Raw genomic sequence first — 22,566 nt, 5'->3', positions numbered from 1 at the left:
AACTGATACCAACTTGTGAGATCACTGCCACTTAAGTGACAGAAACACTCTTGTGATGTCACAGCAAGTTACTGCACTGAAACCCACCTGTGATGTCACAGCAGCTCACCTAACAAACTCACTTGTGAGGTCACAACAGCACACCTAACTGAAACCTACCTATGTTGTCACAGAAGCTCACCTGACATAAGCACGTTTGTGATGTCACAGCAGCCTACCGGACTGACCCCACCTGTGATATGACAGTACTTCACCTAACTGAAGCCCATCTGTGATGCCACAGTCACTCACCTGACACAAGCACAATTGTGATATCACAGGAGCTTACATGACAGAAACTCTCTTGTGATCTTGTGACAATTCATACTGAGGGCCAAACAAAAAACGGCCACCAGGACTAGTGTACAGACCTGAATAATAGGCACCCCTGCCTCATGAAGCCCACTGTGCCTATTGGTAAATTTGGTCATGGAATCATGCTTTTTCCAACAGTTTCTAAAAGTATCTAAACTTTACTCGAATTAAAGATTTAGGAGAGTTAAAGTGTACAGTTCGGCAATCCAGTACAATTGCAATAGAATATTTGCTAATGGTTTCTCTGCAAACCTCCTTGGTTATGCCCTGTCTTGTGCACGTTCTGCCCTCCCTCGGGTTTGCAGGATCAATATTAATCTTTAAGATTTGTGAAAACTGCAGGAATTGCTCAACTTCTCCATCCACAACATTAAACATTTACAGCAATCATTTCTTAGGGCTTTACTCTTGGCTGCTACTAAAGTAGACAATTATGAAGGCTTTTTAATAAAATGGATAGAAGTTTACAAAAATATATGGAAAAGTGGTATAAATAAATTGGATTCAATCAGTAATTTTGGTGTTGAGAGCAGAACAAGTCTATTTGCTCCGGGTTATGGTCCATCTGGGCACAAAGAGTCATTTTGTTAAAATACACCAGTGTTTGCCCAATAATGTACTTACCGCTCTTTGTCTTTCTCAGCTTGCTGGACCATTATTTTTTTCAGCTGCCCTAGGCGCTGCAGATCCCGTCTCTGTTGCTCTTCCCATGCTTGCTGTTTTTCAGCTTTGTACTTTTGTATCTGTCGCATGAAACAAAAAAAAAGAAAATTCAAACTAAACTGCGCCTCGGCCTGCGTGACAAGCCGCACAAAAGGAAATCCCCAATGCTGGAATATCTTGATATTGTTTCTTGCAAATACGGTTATGTATAATTGTGCTGTGAGGCTTGAAATCCCCGGCATTGTTTTCCTGTGGTTTCATTATTGATTTCATTTCTAAGTGGAAACATTTATAAGACAAAGCGACTTGTTCCACAATATCTCCAACCTGCACCTTTTTAACTTGTACATTCGGTTATTATGTATCACATTCAGATCCGTGCAACATGAACAGCAGCGGTTACTGACTCCGACTTGGACTAGCCCAATTCTTTTCTATTTCCAGCTTCACAAGACCTTGATAAGAGGAAACTTTCAAAAAGTCTTCTAAAAATAAGAAATATATATATATTTTTTTGTTTACAGCTCCTATGCAAATCTATGTATCACCATGGTAACAGACTGCAAACAAACTTTGTGTAGTCTGATCCTGCATTCTTACTCACTTACTTTTTGTCTGTACAAATACAATTTGGTAATGTGTGTGAATGGGAAATGCATATTGTTCAGACTTCACTATTCATAAAACTACAGTGGCACATTTTCAATTTTTTTACTATTTGTGGTTCTAAAGAAAAGTTCTCGTTCAGGTAGTCAATCATTTTTGTCTCTTATTTTTGTGATAAGCAAAATCAAATTTTCATGTAATTTTTGTACTTTTTTTATTCTTTGACATCGGGTAAAAAGGCAAAGAAAAAAAATACATGTCTGTTTTTCACGACTACAATGACCACAAATACATTTTAAATTATGTTACCCTTTCTGCAGAATTTTATATATATTTATTTATGTATCAGATATCTGTTTTTCTCTCAGGAAGGGGGGGGGGGCTGACTAGAAAGCAGCATTTGGGACTCGCAATGGCTTTTTTTAAATTTTTTTTTTTATTATTTACAATATATATATATATATTTACTTTTTATGCATTTGTTAACTTATTTTTTTCATTTATTTTACACATTGTGCCCCACATAAGATCATAAAAGGCCTTGGGAAGGGGAGAATTTTAGAATTTACATACATTTTTAGATCTGATTTCTCTGTATTTGCGGCTGAATATTACTCCCAATTACAGGGCAAAATCAGCCTCTTGTTTGGTCAGCCCTGTGTATGCAGCAATCAGGAAGGCAGAGGTGGTGATGAGCCATCTCTGCCTTCTCTATGGACAATCTGGCTGTGTCTGTCTCGCTCCTTCATATTCTCTTGCAGCAGCTTACCCTGGGATGACATTCTAAAATGTCAGGGCAGAGTTATATGTGGACCGCCAGGATGTTTATGGGCGGTTAGGAAGTGCCCGATAAAAAAAAACATTTTCAGCTGCTCATCACCCTGTGTAAATAGGGAATGTGCTACTGACAACGTTATGTTGTCTGGGGACAACATGATTGTATTAAGGATCGTTCTGTCCCCATCAGTCTTTGTTGGCCTTTGGCCACAGGCCAGTAAACCAGCGCCAATCGACTTGTTTGTGTGTTAACGGGCCAAGATTGGCCAATCTGAATGTGTCAGACGATTGGTTTAGAAAAGGGGCTGAGGCTATGAAATAAATGATTATTTGTATTGATGTAAGGAGGAAGAGATTGCTCTTAGTTTTTTGGATTGTATTCATTTCTATTTATCCTTAGTGAAATTGGGTGACAACTCTTCCGGGAATGGCCTCCATTAGTGTAACAACGTAAGATTTCATATATTTCAGCTGCCATAATTTGTATCGCTGTGGAGTGCACGACAGGAGCCCATATCCTTGTGTGGGTAAAGTGTGCTTTGCAAGGAGTTGCTGAGTTGTGACCAGAATGTACTGCAGTGCAGAGCACTTGACTGCAGCACTTTGAGCGTTCCCACAGTCTCTCTAGTACTGTTACAAAAACCCACATTTACAGAATAATTCAGGATACATTACACTCTGCGCACAATGCAGTGCGGATAAGATTTAGTTCCTTCGAGGCATTAATGGCTTTAGCGAGGTCTTAAACAATCTTGCCGGGAATGCTGTGTAAACACGCTTATCCAATGCACTGCCAGCAGTAACAAATAGTTTTAATTAGCATGCATCAAGATATTTTCGGTAATCTCTTAAGTAACATATGCAAATGATTAGAGCTTTCATACTTTCTCCCTTTCGTTTGCTCGTTGGAGCCTTTCCTTCTCTCTCCTTTGTTTTTCTTGCTGTTCCTCCTCCTGTTGTCTCCTGGCAGCGATAGAATATTCTAATCTAGTGGCTTCTTCTTGGTGTATTCTCCACTGTGTGACCTAAAATTGGATTTGGGAAAATTTCAAATGGGTTTTATACACATGTACACATATATCAAATGCAGTATATTAGGATGACAAAAGCACGCTTGGTAAACTACATCACAGAACAGGGCACAAACGCGTTCTCTACATCCCAACAGATCTTTCTCATCTTTCATTTTTGCATGTTCGGTACTAGGAGTATGTTTAAAGGTGTCCATACACATTAAAGGGGTTGCCCAGGTTTGGGGGTCAAGTCTGAAGTCACTGGCTGCAGACCTGTGAATCCCAACAGCATGCACAGTGCGTGCTGTCAGTATTCTCCAGTGCTGGGAGCAGGCGGTCATGTGACCACTAGAATGCGATATGCATACTTCCGGCCACATTCCGACTAGACGTGTCCAGCCTCGCTCAATGCACTTATCTAGTTGGCATGTGAACTTATATACGCAAATTGCAAACTTGTGACCATGCGCCTGCCCCCTGTGCCAACACAGGAGAGTCCTGATCGTACGCACACTGCGTGCTGTGAAAATTCACAAAAGTCTTCCGTCACATAGAGTGACTGCAGATTTGAACCACAAGCCTGGACAACCCAAGTGGTCCATACATATTAGATAAAAGTTGGAAATGGATAATTTTTACTGTAACGAACACCGATTTTATTAAATGAACCATAGTTTGTTTAGATGGTCAAATTAATGAACATTCATAATTGTTCCAAATCCCACTGTTTTTTGTTGGATTTTTTAACCTATGATCTACACTGGTTTAATGTGTATTGGTCATTTGGGTGCCCAACAATCGTTCTATGAGTCGACCACGAGCTTTCACCTTATTGGTCTGTTGTAGGAATCATTGGCGGGTTGTTCTCTTATGCCCGAAGTAACCTGTAATGTGTATGTGGTACTCATGCGAACAATCGTTGGACCAATGATCATTCGTGTTGGCCCCATTTTCATCCAATATGTATAGCCAGCTTTATCCTTAGGCCACGGTCACACGTTCAGTATTTGATCAGTATTTTACATCAGTATTTGTAAGCCAAAACCAGGAATGGGTGAAAAATATAGAAATGGTGACGTGTTTCTATTATACTTTTGCTTTGATTATTCCACTCCTGATTTTGGCTTACACATACTGATGTAAAATACTGAACATGTGAACGTGGCCTTAAGGGAATGAAAATGAATGATATCAACCAAAACAATAGCTTTAGTTGACCATCATTGTCTGATATTAAGTCAGTTGAGTCAGATTATTTTGTCCGATAGTGTGACAAAAGATATTTTGGCCACAAAGGATCTTTTGTTGAAATAATGCTTCCAGAAAGATCGTTGATTAGTCGTCTGGTGTCACTGAACATGTATGGCCAAGGTTGGAAGAATGTAATGGCCAATATGGACTAACATGTGTAGGGCTGCATCGGTTTAATGCCATTTTGCACAAAGGTTGTTCAAACTTCAGACTACTTTTATCTAGTGTGTATAACTATCCCAAGGTGCTGCTTACATGTCAGAGGTTCCTGCATGTCAGTGAGCAAGTATTCATGTGAACCTCCGACTGACCTCCAGATAAGTCAATGGGGTCCAAAAGGATCCGTTCATAAAAGTTCAGTTATAACAGGCGAACGCCTGTTATAAATGGAAACAATGATGTTAGTTTGAATAGGGCTGACACTGAGAAGGAAACAATCATCTTCGGTTTAGTCTTGCATCCCCTTCTTCTCTTGCATCATTTAGCAAACAGCTATCTATTGTGTATGGGGGGCTTCAAATGACCAAAATCTAGTACCGTTTATAGCACCTTGAATCTTTTAGGAACCAACCCACATGATCATCAGTGGCTCATTGGTTAGAATTAACCATACACATTAGATGAAAGTTGGCAGCTGACCGACTAATCTGTATGGGGGCTTCCTGACAGATTATATACAGGTGCATCTCACTAAATTAGAATATAAGGCTTGCACAATCAACAGACAACCCTGGCACACCAGCCTAACTAAAGAACTGCGACGGGCCTCCAGGGTTGCTGAGCGTAGATGGAAAAGGTCCCACTCCCATGAGCACTTCATCGCATTCAAACAGTCCCTCACTACCTTCAAGTCCACACTCACTGCAGCAAAACAAACATACTTCACATCTCTTATATCCCTCATATCCTCCCTGTCTCACAACCCCAAACAACTATTCAACACCTTCAATTCTCTCCTCCATCCCCCAGTGCCTCCTCCCTCTCCTCTTATTTCAGCCGAAGACTTTGCCTCATTCTTCAAGCAGAAGATTGACACGATCAGACAAAGCTTTTGCCTAAAGCCCCCACAGCCCCTCCCCACACCTACTCAACCCTCTTCCTCCAAAACCACCTTCTCCACCATTTCTGAAGATCAACTTTCCTCCTTACTCTCCAAATCACACCTCACCACCTGTAAACTTGACCCAATCCCGTCCCACCTCATCCCAAACCTTACCACTATCTTCATCCCAGCCCTAGCCCACCTCTTCAACCTGTCACTAACAACTGGTGTCTTCCCCTCATGCTTCAAACATGCCTCAATCACACCCATCCTCAAAAAGCCCTCCCTTGACCCATCCTCTGTGTCTAGCTATCGACCCATATCACTTCTCCCCTATGCCTCAAAACTACTGGAACAACATGTCCATTCTGAACTGTCCTCCCACCTCTCCTCCTGCTCCCTCTTTGACCGCCTACAATCTGGTTTCCGACAGCACCATTCTACTGAAACTGCACTGACTAAAGTCACCAACGACCTACTAACCGCCAAATCTAAGCGACACTACTCTGTCCTCCTCCTCCTAGACCTGTCATCTGCCTTTAACACAGTGGACTATGCCCTCTTACTACAGACTCTCATCTATTGGCATCACAGACTTGGCCCTATCCTGGATCTCCTCATACCTAACAGACCGGACATTCAGTGTCTCCCACTCACACACCACCTCCTCATCTCGCCCCCTATCTGTCGGTGTCCCCCAAGATTCAGTTCTAGGACCGCTGCTCTTCTCCATCTACACCTTCGGCCTGGGACAGCTCATAGAGTCTCACGGCTTTCATTATCACCTCTATGCTGATGACACACAGATCTACCTCTCTGGACCCGATATCACCTCCTTACTAACCAAAATCCCACAATGTCTGTCTGCTATTTCATCCTTCTTCTCTGCCAGATTTCTAAAACTTAACATGAACAAAACAGAATTCATCATCTTTCCACCATCTCATTCAACCCCCCCAACTGACCTATCTATCAACGTCAATGGCTGCCCACTCTCCCCAGTCCCTCAAGCTCGCTGCCTTGGGGTAACCCTCGACTCTGAACTCTCCTTCAAACGACATATCCAAGCCCTTTCCACTTCCTGCCGACTCCAACTCAAAAATATCTCCCGGATCCGCACATTCCTCAACCATGAATCTGCAAAAACACTAGTGCACGCCCTCATCATCACCCGCCTTGACTACTGCAACCTCCTGCTCTGTGGCCTCCCCTCTAACACTCTCGCACCCCTCCAATCTATCCTAAACTCTGCTGCTCGACTAATCAACCTGTCCCCCCGCTATTCCCCGGCCTCTCCTCTCTGTCAATCTCTTCACTGGCTCCCCATTGCTCAGAGACTCCAGTTCAAAACCCTAACCATGACATACAAAGCCATTCACAACCTGTCTCCTCCATATATCTCTGACCTAGTCTCCCGTTACATACCCGCACGCAACCTCCGATCCTCACAAGATCTCCTTCTCTACTCCCCTCTTATCTCCTCCTCCCACAATCGCATACAAGATTTCTCCCGTGCTTCCCCCCTACTCTGGAACTCTCTACCCCAAAGTATCAGACTCTCGCCTACCATGGAAACCTTCAAAAGGAACCTGAAGACCCACCTCTTCCGACAAGCCTACAACCTGCAGTAACCATCGCTCCACCATACCGCAGCACGACCAGCTCTACCCTCACCTACTGTATCCTCACCCATCCCTTGTAGATTGTGAGCCCTCGCGGGCAGGGTCCTCGCTCCTCCTGTACCAGTCGCTGTCACATTGTGTTCAAGATTATTGTAATTGTTCTTGTATTATACCCCTTTTTCACATGTAAAGCGCCATGGAATAAATGGCGCTATAATAATAAATAAAAATAATAATCAAAAAGTTAATTTATTTCAGCTCTTCAATGCAAAAAGTGAAACTCATATATTATATAGAGTCATCACAAACAGAGTGATCTATTTCACGTGTTTATTTCTGTTAATGTTGATGATTATGGCTTACAGCCAATGAAAACACAAAAGTCATTATCTCAGTAAATTAGAATACTTTATAACAACAGCTTGAAAGATGTTTTTTAAAATCTGAAATGTTGGCCTACTGAAATGTATGTTCAGCAAATGCCCTCAATACTTGATCGGGCTCCTTTTGCATCAATTACTGCATCAATGAGGCAATGTGGCATGGAGGCGATCAGCCTGTGGCACTGCTGAGGTGTTATGGAAGCCCAGGTGGCTTTGATAGCAGCCTTCAGCTCGTCTGCATTGTTGGGTCTGGTCTCTCTCATCTTCCTCTTGACAATACCCCATAGATTCTCTATAATAGATTCTCTATGGGGTTAAGGTCAGGCGAGTTTGCTGCCAATCAAGCACAGTGATACTGTTGTTTGTAAACCAGGTATTGGTACTTTTGGCAGTGTGGACAGGTGCCAAGTCCTGCTGGTGAATGACATTTCCATCTCAAAAAAGCTTGTCGGCAGAGGGAAGCATGAAGTGCTCTAAAATTTCCTGGTAGACGGCTGCGCTGACTTTGGTCTTGATAAAACACAGTGGACCTACACCAGCAGATGACATGGCTCCCCAAACCATCACTGATTGTGGAAACTTCACACTAGACCTCAAGCAGCTTGGATTGTGGCCTCTCCACTCTTCCTTGACTCTGGGACATTGATTTCCAAATGAAATGCAAAATTAACTTTGCATTTACTTAGTGTCAATGACTGCCTTTTGGACATCTGTCAAGTCAGCAGTCTTCCCCACGATTGTGGAGCCTACTGAAACAGACTAAGGGACCTTTTTAAACGTGTAGGAAGCCTTTGCAGGTGTTTTTTGTTAATTATTTTAATTAACTGAGATAATGACTTTTGTGTTTTCATTGGCTGTAAGCCATAATCATCAACATTAACAGAAATAAACACTTGGAATAGATCACCCTGTTTGTAATGACTCTATATAATATATAAGTTTCACTTTTTGTATTGAACTGAGATAAATTAACTTTTTGATGATATTCTAAATTTAGTGAGATGCACCTGTATATATTTTTTTAACGGCCTTCATCTCGATCTCGAGCCATGCGACTTGATGGATGAATGATCAGTAGGAAGACTGATCTTGTATGAGTCTAGATAGGTCCACCAGGGTATTCTCCTCCATTATCTTGAATGTATCAGGTTGCTGGTATTCCTCTTCGTCTTGTTCCTTCAATTTTTCCAACCATGATGTCCTTCTCCGCTGATTGCTGTCTTCATAGGATGTGTCCAAATTAGGCAAGTCGTAGCTTGGTGATCTTTGCTTCCAGTGACATGTCTGGCTTGATTTGTTCCAAGATTGATTTGTCTGTTCTTCTTGCCAACCATGGTATTGATATCATCCTTCTCCAGCACCACATTACGAAGGCGTCAATTCTTCTTCTGTCTTGTTTCTTTATCGTCCAGGTTTCGCCTCCCTATGCGAAAAGACCAAACTATGTACGAGCCTTGTCTTCATCGCTGGTGAAATGTTCCTCGATTTGAAGATCTTGTCCAGTGACTTCATTGTTGATTTGACAGATTATGTCAGGGAAAAGAAGTATCGGGCAACTGAAATACAAATGGCCGATCCTTTTGATAGAGAAAAGCCAATGACAGAGCTGTCTGAGCCAAGTTCTCAAGTGTATGGAGGAGTCAGGAGAGATATCGGTTAGCCGAACGAGCATTCGTCTGTCAACTTTCAGGCTACCTCATATGTATGGCCAGCTTTAGACTTTCATGGGGTATCTACTTTCTACCTAATCAATGATACTGCACTGTAAAGTTTTAGTTTTTTCCTAAGGTAACCCTTCTATTATCCCAATGTCAGAATCTGTAGCCTCCGTCTTGTTATTTGAAAGAAGATCAGTTGGCAAAGCTGTTATGGCAAGATGAATGAATTAAGATGTTTAATGAGTAATCTTAGTCTCGGCTGCAGCACAACCCAGAAATGACACCTGTAATTTACAGTCGGTAATACAGATGGCATTTAAGTCATCGCTTCACTGTTATGTATATGATAACTGTGACTTCGCTTCAGGAAATCGTGGGCGTCAGACAATGCTTTAATTACTAAATTATCAGTAAGTATCAAATAGTGTCACGTTCTTGAGATGCCTTCAACGTTTCGCCAGCCTCCATTTATTTAATGTCTGGGTTGTGTGATCTCAGCAGAGAAAATAAATTCCTTATTGATTGGTTCACATACAAGAAGCAGCAGATTTTTCTCAGCTTGGCATAAAATGATGAAACTGACGTGAGAGGATTTCGGCAGCTCGGGGTGTTACTGAACAGATGTTCTTAAGATAAATGGCACAGAAAAACTCTCGGCGTCTGCCCGATACTTCCAATAACGAGAAGATGACAAACTAACGAAGGTTTCTTATGCGGGTGGAGAAACAGTGTGTGAGCGAACGGATCGATGAAAGCGTTACATCCAAGAGCGGATTGATGAGGCAAATTGTATCTTGCAAATATCTTTTACAGAAATATGATAGACTGTCACGGGTCAGTTTAACAGAGTTCAAATCGCAAAGGATCAACCAGGGGACAGCGTGAAAGATTAATCCTCCAGACATGAAATCATTTATACTCTCTGCTTACAGATGCAGCCCTCGTATCTTCCCATTAAATTCACATACAGAATGGTAACGAGAGGTTAACGGTGATGGATAAGGATCCAAACCGCATCCTGATACTCATAGGAAAGTGTGAACTATTACAGGGAATGTGTCAGCAGAAAAGACCTACAGTCTCAATCAGGTTTTTATGTTAAATATCATTTTTTGTTGTGTTTGCTGGTTTCACATTGGCCACTAGGCCCCATACTAGACTCTTTCTGATCTGCAAAAGGTGACTTTTTATTATTATCACAGACAGGATTACTCTGAGAATTTACACTTCTACACACAGAGGATAACGTAGGATCCACCATTCACAATAGGTGACGTCACAGCTCACCTCCTCCCCCTCCTGTACAATGACTGATCACATCTCTATATACAGTAGATAATGCAGGATGATGTCACAGCTCACCTTCTCCCCATCCTGAACATTGACAAAACCTATATATACAATAGATAACACAGGATCCACCATTCACAATAGATGGTGTCACAGATCACCTTCTCCTCCTCCTGTACAATGACTGATAATACCACTATATACAGTGGATAATGCAGGATGGTGTCACAGATCACCTTCTCTTCCTGAACAATGACTAATAACACCTCTATATACAGTAGATAACACAGTATCCACCATTCACAATAGGTGATGTCACAGATCACTTCCTCCTCCTCCTGTACAATGACTGATAACACCTATATATACAGTAGATAACACAGTATCCACCATACACAATAGGTGATGTCACAGCTCACCTCCTCCTCATTCTGTACAATAACAGACAACACATCTGTATACAATAGATAATGTAGGATCCACTATTCTCAATAGGTGATGTCACAGCTCACCTCCTCCTCCTGTACAATGACTGCTAATACCTCTATATACAGTAGATTACAAAGGATCCACTATTTACAAATCGTGATGTCACAGCTCACCTTCTCCCCTCCTGTATAATGACTGATAACACCTCTATAGACAGTAGATAATGCAGCGGTGTTAAACCAGAGGTGATGTTACAGCTCACCTCCTCCTGTACAATGACAGATAACAAATCTATACACAATAAATAAGACGGGTTCCAGCATTCACAATGAGGGATGTCTCAGCTCACCTTCTCCCCCTTCTGTACAAAGACTAATAACACCTCTGGATACAGTAACTAATGCAAGATCAGTAATAACTGATGTCACAGCTCACCTTCTCTGCTCCCTTCAGTAGCACCTTTGCCCAGAATAGAAAGAAGAATGTTATGCAAAATACTGTATATTGTCTGTGTCACTCTATTGCTGGTAATCTCCATGTGGCCAATGAGAAATATTATTAAAACAACCTATATAGAAAATCTAGGAGTATAAAGCCATAAATAGTTCAAAAAGTAAATTTTATTAAATAAATGAATAAACAACAAATCACATACAAGATAAAAAATATATAAAGGGGGAGATCTTACCACAGAAGGGATCCGGTCATGGGTGTAAATGTGTGGATGATAAGACGATATTAAATTTAAATCACCAGTATATATAAACACTTTCAACACACAGGGGGTATATGCAATGCCAATTGTATACATACAATATTCAGAGACCAAATCAGAAAAGTTTCCACTGGGCAAAAGAAAGGGTATACAGATAGACTAATGGAAAATATCAATGTCACATGTGGATAAAACAATCCTACAGCACAATATTAGTGTATTCAAAAGACAGGAATAATCACATCATCCTTATTGAAAAAATTACCAAGTATGCAATGGACCAGGCAACTGTTAGGTGGATTCATAACTGGCTTAGTGATCGGACTCAAAGAGTGGTCGTAAATGGCTTCACATCCAGTTGGATGAATGTCTCAAGTGGGGTACCACAGGGCTCCGTCCTGGGACCTGTATTGTTCAACATCTTTATCAATGATTTAGATGAAGGAATTGAGGGTAAACTTATTAAATTTGCTGATGACACAAAGCTAGGAGGGATAGCTAATACTAGAGAAGAGAGAGAGAGGATTCAAAAAGACCTAAATAAACTGGAGCAGTGGGCAGTAACCAACAGAATGGTTTTTAACAGGGAAAAATGCAAAGTACTACATCTGGGCAATAAAAATGAAAAAAGCATATACAGAATGGGAGGAATAGAGCTAAGCAACAGTACATGTGAAAAAGACTTAGGTATACTAATAGATCATAGACTGAACATGAGTCAACAGTGTGATGCAGCAGCAAAAAAGGCAAATACAATTCTGGGATGTAGTAACAGAAGCATACAGTCTAGATCACGTGAAGTCATTATCGGTCTTTACTCCTCTTTGGTCAGACCTCATCTGGAATACTGCGTCCGGTTTTGGGCACCACATTTTAAAAAAAGACATCGACAAACTGGAGCAAGTTCAGAGAAGAGCGACCAGAATGGTGAGCGGTCTGCAAACCATGTCCTATGAGGAACGGTTACAGGATTTGGGAATGTTTAGCTTGCAAAAAGAAGACTGAGAGGAGACTTAATAGCTGTCTACAAATATCTCAAGGGCTGTCACATTGTAGAAGGATCATCTTTATTCTCATTTGCACATGGAAACACATGGAAGCAATGGGATGAAACTGAATGGGAGGAGACACAGATTAGATATTAGAAAAAACTTTTTGACAGTGAGGGTGATCAATGAGTGGAACAGGAGGCCACGACAGGTGGCGAGTTCCCCTTCAATGGACGTCTTCAAACAGAGGCTGGACAGACATCTGTCTGAGATTATTTACTGAATCCTGCTTTGAGCAGGGGGTTGGACCAGATGACCCAGGAGGTCCCCTCCAACTCTACCATTCTATGATTCTATGATCTGAATGTTGTTATACCATAAGTGGTGTATCCTAGAACCCAGATCAGACTTCATTCCTCACATATGTATTTTAGGATAAGCCGCCTTCATGTATGCAGAGCTTAACCCCAAATGATTCCAGAGTGACATATTTACCCAAGGTCAGAGCTGGTAACCGAAAGAACACCCCTAACGCGCGTTTCACGTCTGGCTTCTTCGGAGGGGGTGTGTTGATGGTATTAAGTGTAGATAGATATTCTGGTGATTTAAATTTAATATCCTCTCATCATCCACACATTTATACTTGTGGTCGGATCCCTTCTGTGATAACATCTTCCCCCTTATATATTTTTATCTTGTATGTTATTTGTTGTTTATTCATTTATTTAATACATTTTACTTTTTGAACTATTTATGGCTTTATACTCCTAGATTTTCTATGTAGGTTTGTTTGAGTATTATCAGGAGAGCCTTTGATTTTTTTGATCTATTGACAGGGAAATATTATTAAGTCTAGTGGCCAGTGTGAAAATTGCAAGATTATATACTGTACATTCATTTTTATGAAGAAAGTCTGTTCAGGCAACCCTCATTCACATATAGCTGAAAAAATCAACTTAGGGTGGTAAACCGCAGCACAGGGATATTACTTGACTCCTTATCCAGGAAAAGCAAAGGAAACACCTCGGCACTATCAGCGTTAATGGGGTTGTCAGCAAATGCACATATAGCATGATTAAAATAATCCAGTGAAGAACTGTGGTGCTCTGCTACCAAGTTCCCACGACGGGGAAAAAAATCTTGCAAAAGCCAAAAGGAAAGGAAAGCGGCAGTCACTGTGCAAAATCACACATTTATTGAAGTCCTTTAACACATGCGGTCAGGGAGAGAGGATGAGCAGGTGCGGCAGGTCAGACGATGACCTTTTCGCGTATTCAAATCAATATCAATAAGAGGCGGATGTGTAGTACCCAGCCGCGGCCACTATCAGAAGACGGTGCAGCTCCACAATTAAGCAATTCCGGCTGGCGGCTGCTGCCACCAAGAACAGCTGATCGGTGGGAGTGCCAATTGTCGGACCCCAACCAATCAGACATTGAGGACCTATCCTAAGGAGAGGTCATCAATGATAAAGTAGTGGACAACCTCTTTAATACCTAACTTCTCACATGGTTCAAACTTTTTTTTTCTTTTTTTTTAATCTTTTAATGAAGTGCAATTATCCACTCTTTTCTTAGATGAGAATTTTAAATAGCTGGTGGCAATTAATCACGGGCCCTTTTTTTTTTTTTGTAATTACATTTGATTTTTTCATTTACATAGCTCTTTTTCTATTGCAATTATGGAATTATAATCATAAAAAATGAATGATTAATTCTTTCTGAAGGTTAATAAATCTAAGCAAATATCAGAAGAGTATATGGAGCGTGCTATCCAGATGTTGTGGATTATGGAGATAACTCATACAAGAGACACGGAGTGATTCACTATATCGTTTTCTCCCCTTGTGTAATTCTCCTAAACCTATTCACTAAAGAGTGCGGAAATAAAGCTACCACCAGATCGGCATGTTGGGAGAAGTTGCATCAAAAAGTCATTTTAAAAATATTATAAAAACACTATCCAGCTTATGAAGGATGAAACGGCTTGGGTCATCTTGCCTGTTATTAGGTACTTTAAAGGAATTATCCAACCCCCATGGATTTTTTACAATCAGGCGTCAAGTATGTTCACCTTACAAAACTCCTACCTCTTATGTGCGGATGTTTCCCTCATCCCCAACTGGTCTTTGCCTACCGAGCTTTAGCAAAGATATACAATCCTAAAAAAGTTGGGACGCTGTGTAAAATGTAAAGACATCAAGAGTGCAATGATTTGGAAATTTCTTACAGCCATATTTTATGTACAGCACAGGTCAGAAGGTGAAATTTAGACATTTTTAAACTGCATTTGAAAAAAAATAATTCATTCAGCAATTGATGGCAGCAAAACATCTCAAAAAACGTTGGGATAGGTGTTACCAAAAGGCTGGAAAAGTAAGTGGTACTAATAAAACAGCTGGATGGTTAATTTTCAACTAAATCAAATGACTGTATAGAAAAAAAGTAAGTTAGAGAGGCAGAGGCTCTCAGAAGCAAAGATGGTCAGAACCATCTGAACAACTCCGTCTAAAAAATGTGGAACAATTTCAAAAAAATGTTTCTCAACGTAAAATTGCAAAGACTTAGAACACATCACCATCTAAAGTACAGAATTTCATCAAAAGATTCAGAGATTCTAAAAAATCCACGTGCACAAAGGACAAAGACGACGGTCAATATTGAATGCTCGTGATCTACAGGCTCTCAAACGGTACTGCAAAGTGATTCGGTCGTGCAGATCAGTGCATCGGCTCAGAAACACTCCCAGAAATCATTGTCTGAACACTGTTAACTCTGAAATCCACAAATACATGTTAACGCTCTATCATGCAAAGAAGAAGCTAAATACAATCCAGAAATGCTGTCGTCTTCTCATTTAAAATGGGCTGAGTCAAATTGGAAAACTGCTCTGTGGTCAGAGGAATCAAATTGTGAAATTCTTTATGGAAACCATTGACGCGCTGTCCTACAGACTCAAGAGGAGAGGGACCATCCAGCTTGTTATCAGCGCACAATTTCTGCATCTCTGACGGTTGGGGCTGCATTAGTGCCCATGATATCCAAATCATTACATTCTGATTTTCTTTAGGTTATGTTCCCACATGTTGTGGTTTTTTTTTCAGTTAGAAATCTGCAGCAAAACTGATCTCTGGCAGGAAATCAACTGTGTCAAATCTGAAGGTTTTGCTGCGTTTTTTTATGCGTTTTTGATGCGCTTTTTTCACTGTCATTCTGTCCCTATTTATGCATGTACATAAAGTTCTGTAAAAAAAAAAGAACCCCATTCTATTCTGCCATCAAAAACGCCGAAAAAAAATTTACCTGCGTTTTTTGGTGCGTTTTTTTCACCACCCATTACTTCCTATGTGTGAAAAAAAGCTGAAAGAAGAGACATGCTCTATTTTCCAAAAACCCAACCAAGGCACAAAATACACAGCAAAATAACACAAGATGTGGGAACAGAGAATTCTGGTTTCTCATAGACTTTGCTGGTACGGCAAAACGCAGCAGAAAATTTTCATAAAAATCTGCTGCAAAATACGCTGAAAAACGCAACGTGTGGGAACATAGCCTTACATTTTACACAGAGTCTAGACTTTTTTGGAATTGGGGTTTGATCTGTCGACATGTGGCCGCTGCAGCCAATCACTGGCCTCAGAGATGTTGAAAAGTTAAATAGTCATTGATGGGGTCAGATGGTCAAAGAACCACCTGACCCCTACCTTCCCCCCTCCCAGGTCAAACCACTTAAATGCTGTGACTTACAGTGCCATCAAAGTAGTTAAGCAGCAACATTTAGACCTAGCTGTGATCGCTGCTGTTAGAGGCAGGTGCCAGCTGTAAAACACAGATGGCACCCGCTGTGTACAGATTGGTCTCAGCTCCTATGCCAGATTCGTACACCCTCACCCATGTCAAGAAGGGATTAAAACGAACCTGTCAGCTCTCTTGACAAGTCTGTGTAAGTAGATAATTGTATTTACCCTGAAATAATGATTCTGCATTGTTTTTTCTTAGAACTCTGCGCTGCACTGATCCACTGTTATTCCTTCTGGAAATTTATGAATAGACTGACAACTGGGTGTTACCATGCCCTTATCAATAGGAAATGTCACTATACACTCGGAAATTTGTCAGACTCTGTAGGGACACCCCGTAGTATTGTGGCCACTCCCACAGGGAAGGCTGTACATCATGAGACCGCCCACTGGACTCATAAGCTATAGATCAAAAACTATGATGAATTAATCTACTTTGCTCTTTCTGCATATTGATAGTATGAAAGACCAGATATTCAACGTAACAGCTTTGCTTTTAAGACCTTTTCAATATAGGCAGTGGTAAAATGAAGTAAAAAAATCAGAGCAAAATCAAGTTTCCATTTTTTATGATCACATTTTAAGGATCAGATATTAACTATCTTCATTATAGTAAAGTGCTAAAGTGAATAAAGCAAGTAAAAGTTTATAGGGCTGATACAGTACATTATTGGTCATGGAGCTGGTAGAACGGTTTAATCTGACACCTTCAGGTCTGTTCTTTATTTGACAAAAACCTCTAATAATCTGACACCTAGAAGCGACTATACAGGTCCCGAATGACAACTTCACTCTCACCTCACAAGAACTGTCATGTCAGAACTTGCCAATGACTCCAAAGTTTTTCGCTCGTATCTACCTTGTAAGTCACATTAGTTACTAGAGTATAATTTTCTACATCACGTCACAAAGAATTTATTACACAGATGATACACAGTCATGTCTGAAGGTGTTGGCACCCTTGAATTGTTCCAGAAAATGTAGTATTTCTCCAAGAAAATTATTGCAATTACACATGTTTTGTTATACACATGTATATTTCCTTTGTTTGTATTGGAACAACACAAAAAAAAAACAGAAAAAAGGGCAAATTGGACATAATTTCACACTAAACCTCAAAAATGGGCAGGACAAAATTGTTGCCACCTTTCCAAAATTGTGAGTAAACAACTTTGTTTCAAGCATGTGATACTCGTTCAAACTCACCTGTGGCAAGTAACAGGTGCAAGCAATATGAAAATCACACCTGAAACCAGATGAAAAGGGGAGAAGTTGACTGAATCTTAGCATTGTGTGTCTGTGTGTGCTACACTAAGCATGGAGAACAGAAAGAGCAGAAGAGAACTGCCTGAGGACTGGAGAACCAAAATTGTTGAACAATATCAACAATCTCAAGGTTACAAGTCCATCTCCAGAGATCTTGATGTTTCTTTGTCCACGGTGCGCAACATAAATCAAGAAGTTTACAACCCATGGCACTGTAGCTAATATCCCTGGACGTGGGTGGCAGAGAAAAATTGATGAAAGGTTGCAACGCAGGATAGTCTGGATGGTGGGTAAGCAGCCCTAATAAAGTTCCAAAGAAATTCAAGCTGTCTTTCAGGCTCAGGGTGAACCAGTGTCAGTGAAAACTATCCGTCGACATTTGAATGAAATGAAACGCTATGGCAGGAGACCCAGGAGGACCCCACTGCTGACTGAGAGACATAAAAAAGATAGACTACAGTTTGCCAAAATGTACGTGAGTAAGCCAAAATCCTTCTGGGAAAGAGTCTTGTGGACAGATGAGACCAAGATAGAGCTTTTTGGTAAAGCACATCATTTTACTGTTTACCTAAAACGTAATGAGGCCTATAAAGAAATGAACACAGTACCTACAGTCAAATATGGTGGAGGTTCAAAGATGTTTTGGGGTTGTTTTGCTGCCTCTGGCACTGGGTGCCTTGACTGTGTACAAAGCATCATGAAATTTGAAGATTACCAAAGGATTTTAGGTCGCAATGTAGTGCCCAGTGTCAGAAAGCTGGGATTGCATGCTAGGTCATGGGTCTTCCAGCAGGACAATGACTCCAAACATACTTCAAGAAGCACCCAGAAATGGACGGAAACAAAGCGCTGGAGAGTTCTGAAGTGGCAGCAATGAGTCCGGATCAAAATCCTATTGAACACCTGTGGGGAGATTTTAAAATTGCTGTTGGGAGAAGGCGCCTTCAAATATGAGAGAAAAGTTTGCAAAAGAAGGAAAAGTTTGCAAAAGAAGAGTGGTCCAAAATTCCATCTGAGAGGTGTAAGAAGATTGTTGATAGTTATAGGAAGCGATTGATTGCAGTTATTTATTCTATAGGGTGTGCAACCAAATATTAAGTTGAGGGTGGCAACAAGTTTGTCCGGCCCAGTTTTTGGGGTTTTGTGTGAAATTATGTCCAATTTGCCTTTTTTTTTCTGTTTTCTTTGTGTTGTTCCAATACACAAAAAGGAAATAAACGTGTGTATAACAAAACATGTGTAATTGCAATAATTTTCTTGGAGAAATACTTCATTTTCTGGAACAATTTAAAGGGTGCCAAAACTTTTTGGCCATGACTGTATATGACATTTAGTGAATAGTTCCTGTCTTATTTTACAGGGGTAAAGATTTTTACATATGACAGATCAGATGGCCTTTTGTGTCACAATCACTTACCTTTTCCTTTAGTTCGGTGCAGATCTCTTGCTGTTGCTTTCTGTCACTTGCTAGAAAGAGGTCTATTTCGTACATAGAACCCGCCTCAGCCATGGTCATTGCCGCCTTGATGAGAAAATCTTTTTTATAGCGAGTCCAGCTCTCCATCAATGCTCTTCTTTGATCTTTATTGAAGCGATTCAAGTCCCACATCTTTTCATGGCTGACCTACATGAGGAGCATAATGTAAGTGACAGCCCAGCTCCCTGCTACGCCACGCTTAAACACATGCAACAATAAGAACCTGCGGTTTATGGTCATCACAATGGACATTTCCAAACTGAAAACAATTAAAGAGTCACGCACACCCTACGTATTCCTTCAAGCTTGTAACACAGACCGTCAGGAGGAATTTATCAACTGTTATAATTCAGTGGTCGAAAAAGTTCTCCTTGGGCCATACTCTACCCCTAGTTTGTTTGAAAGATTCATAGACACAAAGTAACATTATTTTACAGTCCAAATGGAAGAAAGAAATTGGAAAATTTACCCAGCCTGCAAAATGAAGGGGATGTTAGGGTAAAGGGTTTTTTTATGGACCCTTTACCCTAACACCCCCCTCAGAAAAAAAACCCTGCAAAAAAGTGCTCTGTATCCACCTACATATTGGCTTTTCCAAGCATAGTTTCAGGGATTGATTTAAAAGAGAATCAGTCACTATAAACGAGAGACTGAGCTTAAGGATATATGGGTTTGTTGGAAGAGATTCAATATAACCTTTTTTCTATTCATTGAAATCCCCGGTAGTTGTATGCTTATGAGTCCAGTGGGCGGTCCTACCAGCGATTGACAGCTATTTCTACATACACAGTCATACAGGGAAGACTGTCAATCCCCGACTTTCAAAATAATTTGCAATTCCTTAGCCATAATATACTATGCAACCTGTCCCTGTGGACTTGTATATACTGGACTGTCATCTTGATAATTGCCGGTAAGAACATTGGAACACATTAGGGATATGAAGTATCACCTGTATGTATATGTTTAGTTCTTCCAGCAACATGAGAGTATACCACTGCCATCTGTATGTGTAGCCTAACCTGTGTTTTTATTATTATTATGTATTTTAATAGATCGTCATCAATGTGCAACAAGTGTATATGGGCCCTTAGCAGTCCAATACTGTGTCTATGACAAAAGCTATTAGGGAGGTAGAATTGCCCCCTTATCTCGGGACCCTGTAAGGCTGCAGAAGCTGCACCAATGGTATGTCAGCATGTTAGGTCTATGACCCATGCTTTGCCAGTTTTCGATTTTTCGCACCATCACAGCGTCTCAGTACTGTTAGGTATTTCCCCCCCCATCTTCCATTTTTTGTACTTTGCATAAAAAATAAACGCAAATGTCAATCACACTCTCTCCCTTTATCTCTTCAGCACATCATTCATATTTTTATGAATTTCCAGTTTTTATTCATATTCTTGCACACTAATATATTTTATTGCTCACATATTCACATATTTGGAATGATTTTTTACTTTTATATAATTTAATTCATTTGTCACATCATTGATTCATCACACACTTTGCACTTCTCACCATTTTATATATTTATAGCTGTCATGCATTATATGTTTGTTACTGTCTGTACACATTAATTATGGTTTTAGTTATATATTGTTCCATCAACTAAAATCATGTCTGCTCTTTACAGACCATATCATGTGCCTTGTCATTATTTAGTCACACTATATCTTGGTCTTTTCACACTGCTAACACATTTTTATATTTTTATTGTATGCTTATTCTTTTATGTTTTATTATATTTCCCTTTTATGCATTACATATATTTTTCTCACTTTCTTTTATTTATAATTTTGAATATTCATGTCTAATTCTTTATTATGAGTATACTTATTAATTAGGTTGTTCACACTTCCTTTATTTTATAGACTACATTTCTTTATCTCTTGTCTCAGATACACAGACATCTTGGTAGTTTCCATTGGGTTTTCCTCTGTGCCTATCTTCATTTATAGCCGTGTCTTTTACCTTTCTAGCAAATAGCAATTCTCAACTATTCCCATCACTATGTTGTTTACTGCCGCCCCGAGCACTTCTAGTGGAGTTTGATGGTGGTGCCACAACGTCACTTGGAACAGAGTAATAGGACGATCAATTGCGATGACTTGCCCACACCGCATGAATAAAATGGAAGGTAGACATGTCACTCGAAGCAAGGATCACCAAGCTACGACTTGCCTACTTTGGACACATCACAAGAAGAGATCAATCACTGGAGAAGACATCATGGTCGGAAGAATAGAAGAAACAAGACGAAGATTAAGACCAGCAACCAGATGGCTTGATCCAATCAAGATAACTGCAGAAAAAAACCCTGGTGGACCTATGTAGGCTCACACAAGATCTATCTTCCTACAGAGCGTTCATCCATCAAGTCGATGAAGTGGAGAATATACAGCATGGTCTTTGAATATGAACAACTTGGGTCTGTATATATTCCTAATATCTTTGGACTAGCTTATTAAAGATTTTGTCTGGTGCTGAAAAAGAACAGGCAAATTAATGCCAAACAGACATTTGAGAGATGGATGGGGTTTCCTTGAGGAAAGGTTTGTGTCCTCCGGATATGAATCAGTTGAAATCGTAGTGCTGGTTAGGAATGCTTACGTCCATTGGCACGAAGCAGGTATTGTATTGTCAGGGAGCACAAGGAACCCGGCAGCAACCAATCCTGATCTCTTTCTGTAGCAACCAGAAGACTCAGGTGCTGGTGGAAAGTGACGTTGAGATGTCAGGAACAGAGTAGGGGGCTAGTTTGGTGGTAGACCACAAGGCAAAGCGAGTGGGTGAAAAGCTAGCTTATAGAATCATAGAATGTTAGAGTTGGAAGGGACCTCCCAGGGTCATCGTGTCCAACCCCCTGCTCAATGCAGGATTCACTAAACCATCTCAGACAGATATCTGTCCAGCCTCTGTTTGAAGACTTCCATTGAAGGAGAACTCACCACCTCTCGTGGCAGCCTGTTCCACTTATTGATCACCCTCACTGTCAAAAAGTTTTTTTATAATATCTAATCTGTATCTTCTCCCTTTCAGTTTTATTCCATTGCTTCTCTTGTTTCCATGTTCAAATGAGAATAAGGATGATCCCTCTACACTCTACATTCCAGCTTGGAGTGGAATGGCAAGACAGGGAGTGAAAGTGAGGAGCACTGCATGCTGCACTGAGGGGGAAGACAAGGGATAGCACCCATGGAGTCGATGTACCATTGGGAACCAAAGAGTG

At 40.6% G+C, this 22,566-nt stretch overlaps 1 protein-coding gene across 3 annotated transcripts in view; it reads right to left on the bottom strand.

Moving 5' to 3' along the window:
• Positions 1 to 22,566, bottom strand: part of CCDC148 (coiled-coil domain containing 148) — a 226,862-nt gene that overhangs the window by 25,763 nt on the left and 178,533 nt on the right. For all 3 annotated transcript variants that reach the window (XM_073647135.1, XM_073647136.1, XM_073647137.1), the window contains 3 exons: positions 19,275 to 19,481; positions 3,285 to 3,425; positions 979 to 1,097 (listed from right to left, as the gene is read on the bottom strand). In XM_073647135.1, the coding sequence (XP_073503236.1) occupies positions 979 to 1,097; positions 3,285 to 3,425; positions 19,275 to 19,481 (467 nt within the window). The remainder of the gene's footprint in view (positions 1 to 978; positions 1,098 to 3,284; positions 3,426 to 19,274; positions 19,482 to 22,566) is intronic.

Source organism: Phyllobates terribilis, unplaced genomic scaffold, assembly GCF_046119375.1.
Source record: "Phyllobates terribilis strain yellow unplaced genomic scaffold, ASM4611937v1 Scaffold_9__5_contigs__length_417890890, whole genome shotgun sequence".
NCBI classification, from domain to species: Eukaryota; Metazoa; Chordata; class Amphibia; order Anura; family Dendrobatidae; genus Phyllobates; species Phyllobates terribilis.
The sequence above is the reverse complement of the archived record's forward strand: the minus strand, read 5'-3'. Positions and strand labels throughout refer to the sequence as shown.